Below are 13,288 nucleotides of genomic sequence, written 5' to 3' on the forward strand. Positions count from 1 at the left end.
CTCTATGTAAGACCAGGACCTATGTAACCTCAGCCTCTATGTAAACCAGACCTGATGTAACCTCAGCCTCTATGTAAACCAGACCTGATGAACCTCAGCCTCTATGTAAGACCAGACCTGATGTAACCTCAGCCTCTAGTAAGACCAGGACCTGATTAACCTCAGCCTCTATGTAAGACAGAACCTATGTAAACCTCACCTCTATGTAAGACCAGGACCTGATGTAACCTCAGCCTCTATGTAAGACTAAGACCTGATGTAACCTCAGCCTCTATGTAAGACTAAACCTGATGTAACCTCAGCCTCTATGTAAGACCAGGACCTGATGTAACCTCAGCCTCTAATTAAGACCAGGACCTGATAAACCTCAGCCTCTATGTAAGACTAGAGACCTGATGTAACCTCAGCCTCTATGTAAGACCAGGAACCTTGAGTAACCTCAGCCTCTATGTAAGACTAAGACCTGATGTAACCTCAGCCTCTATGTAAGACTAAGACCTGATGTAACCTCAGCCTCTATGTAAGACCAGGACTGAGTAACCTCAGCCTCTATGTAAGACCCGGACCTGATGTAACCTCAGCCTCTATTAAGACTAGCAACCTGATGTAATCTCAACCTAAATAATGACTCATGCATGTTATCTTTCATACGAAAAACAGGCTGAGACCTGTTGGTTTACCCATCATGTACCAGATATGTACGTTATTAGTGAATAAACCTGTTGGGTTACCCATCATGCTACCAGAATGTACTGTTAGTGACTGAAAACCTGTTGTTACCCATCATGCTACCAGATATGTACTTGTTAGTGACTGAGACCGGTTCTTTACCCATCATGCTACCAATATTCACGTTAGTGGACTGAGACCTGTTGTTTACGCATCATTGCTACCAGATATGTACTGTACTGCCACTAAAGAACCTGTTGGTTTACCCATCATCTACCATGATATGTACTGTGAGTGACTGTACCTGTTGTTTACCCATCATGCACCAGATATGTACTGTTAGTGGACGAGCCTGTTGGTTTACCCATCATCTACCTAGATAACTGTGAGTCGACTGAACCTGTTTACCCAATCATGCTGTCCTAACCTTCTATACCCACTCCTTTTACCCATCATGCTTTCCTAACCTACATACCACTCCTGTGTCTTACCCAATCATCTGCCACTAACCTAATATTACCCACTCCTGTTGGTTTACCCATCATGCTGTCCTAACCTAATATACCCACCGCTGTTTACCCATCATCTTTGTCCTAACCTAAATTATACCCCTCCTTTGTTTGTACCCATCATGCTTCCTAACCTACTATACCTACTCTCGTTGTTTACCCATCATGCTGTCCTAACCTAATATACCCACTCCTGTTGGTTTACCCATCATGCTGTCCTAACCTAATATACCCACTCCTTTTCTCATTTCATGGGTGTAGCCCTGAGCTCCCAGACCAGGACAGTAGAGAACCCACAAACCAACACAGACACGTGCCATTAACACACTAGCTGCCAATATGGCGGAAGGATTTGTTTTTTTGGGACAAAGTATTTTTTCGTCTACCAGGCTAGCTACCCCTTGGACAACCATTATTACATACTTAGTTGGTTGAAAAGTTCAGATGTGCTGCTTTGGACAAAGATTTAAGAAAATGTTGTGGATTTTCATTTGACCTACACATGTAAGCTACATTTAGTTCGTCTGTTAAATGATCATTGGTTAGATGTCCAATGTTTTCTTGCAAAAACATCATTAAGCTTCAACATGTAAGCCTACGTATAAATCCTTTACTTTTACATAATTACTCTCAAATCTTAGATAACTTAAACACAATAGCAGTGGGTCTTGAAGCTCGTGTTGTTGCGAGTGGTCACTGTATGCTAAATAGTTCATTATATATTCTTGTTACTCTCCATGTAGATTGCAATACCCTTGTGAGTAAGAACAACTGAAGGGGAAACAAGATGGCGTTCGTGTAAACAGAAGGGAAACAACATGGCGTTAGTGTAAACAGAAGGTTTATTGCAAATGGATATTGTACATCCATCATTACAAATACCTGTTTCATGGACACAATACAGCAACAATACCCAACGTTTATAAAAAAAAATAAAACACACGCTAACAAGAGTTCTCTCTGTGAACGATGTACACATGGTCCAGGTTGCTTGMTGTCGTTTGGAGTAGTAATGAGACATCGTCTTTGGTAGTTAGAAAACACAAAAGTCCATTGTYGAAATGTTGGTATTCCTCTTCTGGAGATAGGCACTATAGTCATGCCATTGATTCAAGTTGAGGTTGGCATCTGAACACGCAGAACATGRCTGCTAGGTCAGGATCGCATTCACAGCCTTTAGAAGACAAATCAGCTGCTCAAATTCATCTCCAGCCCACTACTCTGAACACGTTAGTCAAATGTACAGAGCTAGGCATACTGGGTAGTACATACTTCCATCCCCATAATACATCATTTAACTGAACAGTTACAATGCTCCTATTAACAAGTATTCCATTTTGTTCAGAATCACAAAACAAATGTAAAATAGCAGGATTTTCCCCCATAAGCAGCACACCCCAACTGCAGAGAATACAAGCTATGATGTTCTGAATCATGATTATGGTAATCAGTTATCAGCAGTGAGGTTGAGATAGAGAAACAACAGGCCTCTCTCTCCCAGCAACAGTCCAGGATCTCCTATCACCAGCGAGGTTGAGATAGAGAAGCAACAGGCCCCTCTCTCCCAGCAACAGTCCAGGATCTCCTATCACCAGCGAGGTTTGAGATAGAGAAGCAACAGGCCCTCTCTCAGACAGTCAGTGATCTCCTATCACAAGCGAGGTTGAGATAGAGAAGCAACAGGCTCCTCTCTTCCAGCAACAGTCAGGATTCCTATCCCAGCGAGGTTTGAGATAAGAAGCAACAGGGCCCTCTGCTCTCCCCAAAAGTCCGGATCTCCTATCACAGCGAGGTTGGATAGAGAAGCCCAACAGGCCTCTTTCTCTCCCAGCCAAAAAGCAAAAGTCCCAAGGGAAATCTCCTATCACAGCGAGGTTGATAGAGAGCAACAGGCTCTCTCTTCCAGCAACAGTCCAGGATCTCCTAGATCCTCCTCCTCTCCTCTACTCGTTCAACTGGAGTTCAGGTTTGGTTTCCTAAAGACACGTTTGCTTCTTAATAAGGAATATTGACAGAGAATATCAGTAGATGGTGGCAGGTGGAAACAGTCACAAGATGGTTGAGATATTTTCTAACTAACTCAGAGCTTGTACTATCAGCAGTTAGAAGAAGAAATCCCTGGATTTAGGTAGCAGGTAGCCTAGTGGTTAGAGCGTTGGGCAGTAATGAAGGTTGCTGGATTGAATCCCGAGCTGACAAGGTACAAAATCTGTCGTTCTGCTCCTGAACAAGGGAGCTAACCACTGTTCCCCGATAGGCCGTCAGTGTAAATAGAATTTGTTCTTAACTGACTTGCCTAGTTAAATGGGGGGATCTAGTGGAGACTGGAGGGGAATCTGTCTTGAGAAAAGATTTTCCGTGGCTGGACCAGGAGAGGTATGGAGAGGCATCCACAGGATCAGATCCCGGCCAGCCCTGTCTCTTAGCCCTCTCCCCCCTCTGTAGCAGGGTGGTAGAGAATGGCTGAAGGGTTGGCCTCTGGCCCAGAAGGCCGGAGCCTCCCCTCTGTCCAATGCAAGCGTTCTCGGCTGGCTACATGTGAGTCTCTCGTTTAGCGTTTTTGTCTAAAGAGAAAGGTCTAGATGTGTAGGACGGGTTATCTTAGCGTATAGCTTCAGATAGCCGCTAGTTAGAGCGTCTTTTCGTGTGCTTTTCATCAATTGTGTGTTTCATCATCTGTTACAGACAGCTTCACTGAAGTTGAGCGCCGATCAGTTTACAACTGGAGGTCAAAGCAGAACCACCTATACAGCAGAGCAGCGCTGAAGGGGCAGGACTGGTCAGGGTTTATGGAGTCCCATCTGGGCCTGCTGCTGGTACTGGTTGTCCAGCTGCAGGGGACGAGCGTCTGAGTCGGACGGAACGCGTTCGCAGAGCTCTTCCATTGTTTGGCTGGCCAGGTTCTTCAGAAGGCTGTTCTCACGTTCTAGCTGGTTGTTCTTCTCAGCCAGCTCTCTGATCTGCTCCTTGAGGATCTCAACCTCCTCCCTGACTGCGTACATCAGGTGGTTCTTCACCAGATCCTAACATAGGAGAGAAGGAATGAGATCTACTGTTAGAGACGTCTATTTAGAGAGAGAGAGAGTTCTGTGCAACTCATACAAACCGACCACAAATCTATCCATGTAATGTGATTCATATTTTAAGCTTAACCTAGCGTGCCTTACAAACACTTGTAGTAACATGTAGTAACAGGCCATGTGGTTACAGAGACTTGTACCCATATGGCCAGGATTAAGGTTTAAAAGTTGATCTGTAAACTAAATAGGTAATAGTCTGACTGCTATTGTGCACATTTGTAGCTTCCTCCCTGTCTGACTCAGAATGCAGCAGAAAGAACATAGTCCCATGCCACATCACATGTATTGAGCGTGCAGTACTGTAGCCACCCAAAGCTGCAGGCACATACAGACTACCATGCTTCTACAGTACTACAGTATACTAGTACTTGACTGAAGCCTAGTCTACTATGATTATCAACATATAGAAAATGATGACTATGGGCAAAGTGCATGAATGTGGTGGGATATGGAATAGCCCAGAGTGACTGGGCTACTATGAGTGATGATGTGTATAATTCTGCCGCTGATACATACCATTGCCTGTTCTATCTTGTTGTCAATGGCAACAACGCTAGCACCCGAGGCACTGTGGAGGAGAGAAGAAGAGAAGCCGTAAGTCAACATATCAGATCAGAGCATTGGATCAAAAGGAACAAGTGTTCTAGAACGTACCGGCAGGTTATGACGCGCTCATATAGATGCTGACACCTGACTGCCGTAATTTTGAGTCTTTTGAGATGCAATTGCCACGTAATGCCATCATCACAAATGTTTATTTAATTTGTGTTCAGGCTTTTTTGTGTCTATGAATGAACCTCGCTACAAGTCTTAACCTATTTGAGATTGGACATGTGTATGAAAAACCAGCATGCCTGCCTACCATTGTCCTACAATTCAGCCTTTTTTTTGCAAGCTGGCTAGATATATTGTTGCGCGCTGCAAACTATGACATGAAATTGATTACTTTGTATCTTGTATTGTTTCAAGATACTCCACTTTTATGCGTTTGAAAAGGCACCCGTAGGAGACACGCGGCGGGTTGGAGTCAAATTGCATTACTCAAAGTCTGCACAGCATTAGACATGTATAATACGGTACTTCCACTTATATCATAACGAATACCAGCATAACCTTACTTTGCTTAATCTATTTGTAAAGAAAGAAATATGACTATGTCGAATTATAACAATTTAGATGAAATATTTGAATGAAATATATAACGCACAAATTACGCATCAATAACACACAGAATCCAGAGCGGTTTTTCTATTTACCTGTTGTCGAGTTTTACAGACACCACATCTCCTCCTACTAACGAGGAGAAGAATGAGATGCTGAAGTTATGCAACTGATAGACTGCAACCTCCATTGGCGTTTTGAAGATCTCCGTACTCAAATTTAGCAGCAGACTCGTTTGGATAATGCTTCTCGCCACGTTTGCGATTGGTTGAGTAGATAAATCTACCTGTCTAGATACACTTCTAGGTTACTGTATTCAGCTTAAATCACTCGACTGACTCGATTCGGTTGCTTCTGTGGTGAGTGTAGTGCGGTAGGTTAATGCCGATGATGTGAGCCACGTTATGTTTCTGCGAATGGGTCTATTTCTGCTACCGGCGGCGCTTATAGCCGAACTGTCTCCTGACGTCATCTGACGCGGAGAATCATTTATGCAAATACGCCTTATGGCATGATTTCCCCTCTGCCCCTTTTCTGAACTCCTACAAACACAATAAGCACTCAGTTGACCCGGAGACCCAATTCATTTACACCCTGAAGCAAACAGGCAACAAACAAAAAAAACTGCACCAAAACGTGTGTGCTTGTGGGTCTTTCCCCGCGCATTTCTTTTGAGTAAAAGGGTTTAGGTTGCGTGACATGTCAAGTGCATACTAGGAATTACTGTTGGTTTGGTTTTTTCTCGTTGTTGTTTTGCATCAGCTGATAATCTTTTTAAGGAAACGCTACAACGGAATTGTGTAGAATTATTATCGGCCTAATACATCTATTATGTTGCTCTTTTTCATTAAATGATTCATTTGTCAGGGACCACGTGCAACAGTAAAGCGAGATTATGAAACAGATAGCCTATAGAGGCCAACTAGAATCTGGATGTATGGAATGCATTAATAATTGCATGTGTTATTGGTTTATAACAGGATGTCTACATAATGTTTGTTGTTTTGAGTCGGTGTTATCTGCAGGTGCAATAGTAGACATTGCAGCCAGTTGCAAACAGAAGTTTTGGGGAAGCCCTTCTTCATAAGGGTTCTTTTCCACCCACTGCAAGGCTCTGGTTATTTCCCTTCCTCTCCTTTAGAGCTCTGCTACCATCTGGTGGCGAGAGTTGAAATGTCACTTCTTCAGAAATAATATTTACAGGCGTCATATATCTTTGGAGGACTCATAACAAGTCTACTTGGTGAGCATTTAGGATTTTGATGCATGGAATTAAAAAAATATTATAATTAATTTGTAATATGCAATGTGGTTTTGTTGTCCTTAATAGGCTCTCACTATCAGGCAAGAGTTTCAGCATAAGGACATCTTATAGGGGTCATAGATAGACCTACCTAGTTACATGCACCATCACAGCTGCCTTGTTGCTATGTGCAGTCACTGTATAGCAACACAGTTAAAAGTTGAACGCCTCCAACACCCCTTTGTGTCGCTATTTTAGCTCATATAAGAAAAGTAAGTTGCACTGCACTCCGTTTTGTGAGGAAGAAATTATTCTGTAACCCATCGGATCCGATTAGCTAGGTGAGACTCCAGTTTGGTCTGTACACTAACTAGATCTAACACCACCACGTTGAACGTATTAGTATCAATAGTCCTTGTCACTTGTGATTACACACTGTGCTGTGGAGCTGCCAGGCAGGGCTGTAGAAAGGGGTAGACTGCATCCCAGATGGCACCCTATTCCCCATTTAGTGCACTACTTTTGACCAGGGTAGTGCACTACTTTTGACCAGGGGCCCATAAGGGTAAGTGCAACGTACTTTTGCCTGGGGCCCATAGGGTAGTGCACTTACCTTTTGACCAGGGGCCCATAGGGTAGTGCACTACTTTTGACCCAGGGGCCCATAGGCAAGTGCACTACTTTGACCAGGGCCCATAGGGTAGTGCACTATTTTGACCTGGGGCCCATAGGGTAGTGCACTACTTTTGACCAGGGGCCCATAGGGTAGTTGCCACACTTTTGACCGGGGCCCATAGGAGTGCACTACTTTTTGACCTGGGGCCCATAGGTGAGTGCACTACTTTTGACCTGGGGCCATAGGGTAGTGCACTACTTTTGACCTGGGCGCATAGGGTAGTGCACTACTTTTGACCTGGGGCCCATAGGGTAGTGCACTACTTTGACCTGGGGCCCATAGGGTATGCATACTTTGACCGGGGCCCAAGGGTAGTGCACTACTTTTTGACCAGGGGCCCATAGGGTAGTGCACACTTTTGACCAGGGGCCCATAGGGTAGTGCACTACTTTTGACCAGGGGCCCATAGGGTAGTGCACTACTTTTGACCTGGGGCCCATAGGGTAGTACACTACTTTTTACCTGGGGCCCATAGGGTAGTGCACTACTTTGACCTGTGGCCCATAGGGTAGTGCACTACTTTTGACCAGGGGCCCATAGGGTAGTGCACTACTTTGACCAGGGGCCCATTAGGGTAGTGCACTACTTTTGACCTGGGGCCCATAGGGTAGTGCACTACTTTTGACCTTGGGGCCATAGGGTAGTACACTACTTTTTACCTGGGACCATAGGGTAGTGCACTACTTTTTGACTCTGGGGCCCGTAGGTATGTGCACTACTTTTGACCTGGGGCCCATAAGGGTAGTAGCACTACTTTTGACCTGGGGCACATAGGGTAGTGCACTACTTTGACCAGGGGCCCATAGGTAGGTGCACTACTTTTGACCAGGGGCCCATAGGGTAGTGCACTACTTTTTGACCTGGGGCCCATAGGGTATGCACTACTTTTGACCAGGGGCCATAGGGTAGTGCACTACTTTTTGACCTGGGGCCACATAGGGTAATGCACTACTTTTGACCAGGGGCCCATAGGGTAGTGCACCTACTTTTGACCAGGGGCCCATAGGTAGTACACTACTTTTACAGGGGCCCATAGGGTAGTGCATAGGGAATAAAGTGCCAGTTGGAAAAGAGTATTACATCTATTGTCTCTGGTTGGAAACTCCTCTGGGGTAGGGTTACAGTGTGTCATGGCTTAGTACTGGTATTCAAAAAAGTGTGTTGTACTGTTTCCTTATCTAAATACTGGAGGAGAGAGAGAGAGAGAGAGAGACGAGAGAGAGAGAGAGAAGAGAGAGAGAGAAGACAGGGGGGTAGAGAGAGGAGAGAGAAGAGAGAGGAGAGAGGGGGGGGAGAGAGAGGGACATGGAAAAAGATAAGAGAGAGAGACAAGAAGAGAGAGAGAGAGAGAGAGAAGCACCGCAACCATGACAATGTAAACAAAGTACTGTTATTTGAACAACAATGTTTGCCATATTATATTAACCTGAGTCCTCCTGTTTATTTTCTCCTCAGCCATATTACCCTCAGTTCCTCTATCGTTTATACCTACAAGGGAAACTGTCAGCCAGTGTCCATTGAGTACGTGTGCTCCAGCCTAAAGGGTCCAGCAGGATATATGACCTCATTACAAGTCTCCCAAATGGAACCATATCTCGCCCATAATGCACTATTTATGACCAGGGCACATAGCACTCTGGTCATAAAATAGAGCACTATACAGGGACAAGGGCCATTTGGTACACACCCCTGGATCTATGAGTCATGATACAAACCAATTAGGCGTTGACCAGACTATTCCAATCAGATGTCCTGGTCTGAGAGCCAAACAAAACACATTCTAACAGATCTAGTCTTTATGATATCTCTTCATCGCTGGATTCCCCATGGTGACCTCCAGAGGCCACATGCTTTGGATCCCTCCTGATGCAAGGTGGATTCCCATCGGACCAGAGGCCCAAGGCAGGTCCCCATTGACCAGAAAGCTTGGCCCAATGGTGACGCAGAGGGCCATAGGCTTTGGATCCCTAACCTGCTTCCGCCCCTCCCAGCTATGGTGACCAAGAGGCCCCAAAGGCTTGGAATCCCAATGGTGACCTCCAGAGGCCCAAGGCTTTGGATCCCCATGGTGACCTCCAGAGGCACATGGCTTTGGATCCCCATGGTGACCTCCAGAGGCCCAAGGCTTTGGATCCCCATGGTGACCTCCAGAGGCCCAAGGCTTTGGATCCCCATGGTGACCAGAGGCACATGGCTTTGGATCCCCATGGTGACCTCCAGAGGCACATGGCTTTGGATCCCCATGGTGACCTCCAGAGACCCAAGGCTTTGGATCCCCATGGTGACCAGAGGCCCAAGGCTTTGGATCCCCATGGTGACTTCCAGAGTCCCTAGGCTTTGGATCCACATTGTGGCCTCCTGAGGCACATGGCTTTGCGACCCCATGGTGACCTCCAGAGCCCAAGGCTTTGCGACCCCATGGTGACCTCCAGAGGCCCAAGGCTTAGACACTGTACTTCCCTAAATACTACACTACTTTTGCCCAGCACATGGCTTTGTTAAAAAATTGTGCACTGTTATATTTAGGACATAGTCTACAGTATGTATTCACCTCTGTAGCTCAGAGGGAACTAGGAGTTTTACATTATGTGCATAATAGACAGACAGACCTATTCAATAGACAGACAGACCTATTCCCAGGTCAATTGACTGACAACACATTCTCATTTACAGCAACGTTCTTGGGAATAGTTACAGGGGAGAGGAGGGGGGATGAATGAACCAATTGGAAGCTGGGGATGATTAGGTGACCATGATAGTATGAGGACCAGATTGGGAAATGTAGCCAGGACACCGAGGTTAACACCCCTACTCTTACGATAAGTGCCATGGGATCTTTAGTGACCACAGAGATTCAGGACACTCCCGTTTAACGTCCCATCCGAACGACGGCACCCTACACCGGGCAATGTCCCCAATCACTGCCCTTGGGCATTGGGATATTATAATTTTATTTTAGACCAGAGGAAAGAGTGCCTCCTACTGGCCATCCAACACCACTTCCAGCAGCACCTGGTCTCCCATCCAGGGACCGACCAGAACCAAGCCTGCTTACTGTAGCTTCAGAGGCAAGCCAGCAGTGGGATGCAGGGTGCTGTGCTGCTGAAGGTAAGCCTCTACAATGCAGAGAATAGCAGAAATACATGGACTGACAAGCGGGAGTGAGACATACAATGAAAACCAAATCACAAGCCATCAGTTTGTCACTCAGAGAAGAGGGGAGATGTCTCTGACAGACTCTTCTTCGCTGTAAACACAATGCATGTTCTTCACCCATAGACAATGGACCCACTGTCCTACTGGCAGCAAAACAAGGGTCTAAGAAAGAATGATAATGACAGTTGTTCCCTTATCAAACAGAATGATTCAGTATTTTATATACAGACAGAAGTATTTTACTACAATATACATTGACTTCCAGACCAATTTTATTTAATGTTATAGAGAAATATAACTTCCCTAGTGTTTATTAACCAGTTACAAATCAACCAAATGTCAATATTCCCTACTATTCCTGCCTGTCCCTGTACCTTCTCAACAAACCAACCAATCCCTTTCTCTTGACAATGTAATGACAACATTCAACCATCCACACACATGTTCCGAACACCCTCCGACCACGCTCTGAAAACGCTCCGAACACACGCCGAACGTGCTCCGACCACCACTTACCGCCGATACCCCCTCTGAGACAGACTAGGTGAGTAGGGGGGTTGGTAGTGGTAGTTCATGGCTCTCGCAACGCTGCTCAGACGTCTCTGTGTCTGCAGTGGGGCCGGGACGGCAGCAGGCGGCTCGGCTAGTCGCTGCATGGTTTGCTGGGCTGGCCCAGGGGTTGGGAGTGGTGGTCTGCTTCTGGCCTGGCTAGGGAGTGGGACAACGCAGGGACGCGACCAACAGGCTCCCATCCCAACGAATGAGAGGATAGTGGAGAGACAGGGATGCTTTCACTGTTCTGTTATTCACCGTTGTTTCTGTTTTCTTCAGCGATCTCTCTCTCTCTCTCTCTCAAAACACAAAGAGAAAACTGACGAGGATACCTCTGGATGTGGGCCAAGGCCTACGCACAACGCAGCACACAGTGGCACTCGTCATGTGACTTTCCAAGGCCGTATTAGGACCATACCATCGGCAACCGTTCTCACGTAACACCTGTCCATGCACAGAATATGAACCTCATTCACAAATGAGGAGGAATTATTTAAATTGAAACATTTCTCAAATGTTTTATCTATTGATTACTGATGGAATCGTGTACTAAGACACTAGTCTGCCATTGTTCTGTAACTCGGAACATGAAGCCAACCTCTTATCGTCTTACCTACGGTATGTTCTTATGTCAAAACGCCTGACTTTTCTCAACAGATGAGTCAATACAGTTTATTTGGCAGTCTTTTGTACCTGGGCAAAATGCTAACAGAAATATTGAGAGATCTAGTGAACCGTAGATCTGTTACAGTTGTTGTTCACCTTTAAAACAAGTTGAAGCAGGACATCATGTCGAAAACAAAAGGTGCATCACATGACATAAGGTTTGAAGATGAAACGTGTGTCAGTATAGGTCCATAGAGTAGCTGTAGAAACCACTGACTGAGCTGTTGCAAGTCAACAAGACTTTCATTTCATACCTAGCTAGATAGAGATTTGACACATCATTCTGAATGATGATGATCCCACAAATCCAACACAATGCAGACTAATTAAACAGATATCCATGCAGATATGTCCTGACATGGTGGGAACACAGAGACAGATCAATGGTAACACCCTGAAACCAGTCAATCTCATCTCCCTGTTAAATCCTTCTCTCTGTCGCTGGTCCGTCAATACGGCTGGGAACAGTCCTTGTAATTTCTCCTCTAAACTTTACGTATGTATGCCAAATGGCACCCTATTCCCTATATAGTGCACTACTTTTGTCCAGAGCCCTATGGAAGATGTCCAAAAGTAGTGACACTATATAGAGAATAGGGAGCCATTGGGACGCAAAACCACTGTCAACTCCCCTGTAAACTCTACCAGGAAGTCAGGGCAGAACACTGTAGTTCTGGGCAGCTCAATGACAGCTGATCTCGCTCCCTTTGTAGAACTCATGGAATTAGAATCAATTCCGAATTAGAATAGAATGAGAAGTCGTTTCTACGATGAGTTCCAGAGCCCTTCTCAGAGACAGGGTCATAATGGAGAGTATTAGTTGATAAGAGAGTGCATTAAACACGATGAGACTGTAACCACCAGAGGGGGTCTGATTACCAGCACTAACTAGGACATACAGCATCTTTCATGGGAGTGGACTCATCCTGATATCTGTAGATGTTAGTAGATATTATCTAATAGATAACCTTTCTAAGAACTGGGAAGAATGGAGGCCATTCAAATTCCATGGTTCACTGGGCAGATGGCCAGGTGTAGCCTACTCAACACGGCCACAAAAGGTGATTCTTCATCTGCTTGCCAAGTGGCACCCTATTCCCTATTACAGTGCACTTCTTTTGACCATGGCCTATCGGTCTCTGGTGAAAAATAGAGCACTATGTAGGGAATAGGGTGCCATTTGGGCTGCAGCTCACGTGTCTGATGGCCCACATGCGACTAACTAACATGTATACTGTGCTGCTGGAGCCCCGAGATCAATGAGCCTTACAGAAAAACATCTATTATTCTGTTTCTGTTGCGCCCACGCCACTCCTTTACTTTCATGTCATTATGTAGTCAGGTCTCCTCTGCAGCTCTCGTCTCCTCACACCATCCATGTTAGCCTGTTATCTGGTGCCACTGAAGAGACGCTTATATAAGTCGGCTGGTTGAATAATTACAACCCCGGCAGACAGACAGACAGGCACCGTGCAGTGTTTTCACTAGCGGAACGAGGCTATGCTGGACACACCCCTCCCGTGGTCTGTACCTGAGTGAGTTATGAGTATGTGTTCCATAACATTAGACTAGACAG

At 45.5% G+C, this 13,288-nt stretch overlaps 1 protein-coding gene across 1 annotated transcript; it reads right to left on the bottom strand.

Moving 5' to 3' along the window:
• Positions 1–2,002: 2,002 nt before the first annotated feature.
• On the bottom strand, positions 2,003–6,601 carry LOC112071091 (TSC22 domain family protein 3). Its single transcript, XM_024138564.2, has 4 exons — positions 5,515–6,601; positions 4,775–4,826; positions 3,073–4,201; positions 2,003–2,802 (listed from the first exon to the last, which is right to left on the bottom strand). Exons 1-3 carry the CDS (start codon positions 5,607–5,609, stop codon positions 3,959–3,961), a joined length of 390 nt encoding a protein of 129 aa, XP_023994332.2. The 5' UTR covers positions 5,610–6,601; the 3' UTR covers positions 2,003–2,802; positions 3,073–3,958.
• Between the last annotated feature and the right edge of the window lie 6,687 nt (positions 6,602–13,288).

This window comes from Salvelinus sp. IW2-2015, unplaced genomic scaffold (genome assembly GCF_002910315.2).
Source record: "Salvelinus sp. IW2-2015 unplaced genomic scaffold, ASM291031v2 Un_scaffold1514, whole genome shotgun sequence".
In the NCBI taxonomy this organism is placed as follows: domain Eukaryota; kingdom Metazoa; phylum Chordata; class Actinopteri; order Salmoniformes; family Salmonidae; genus Salvelinus; species Salvelinus sp. IW2-2015.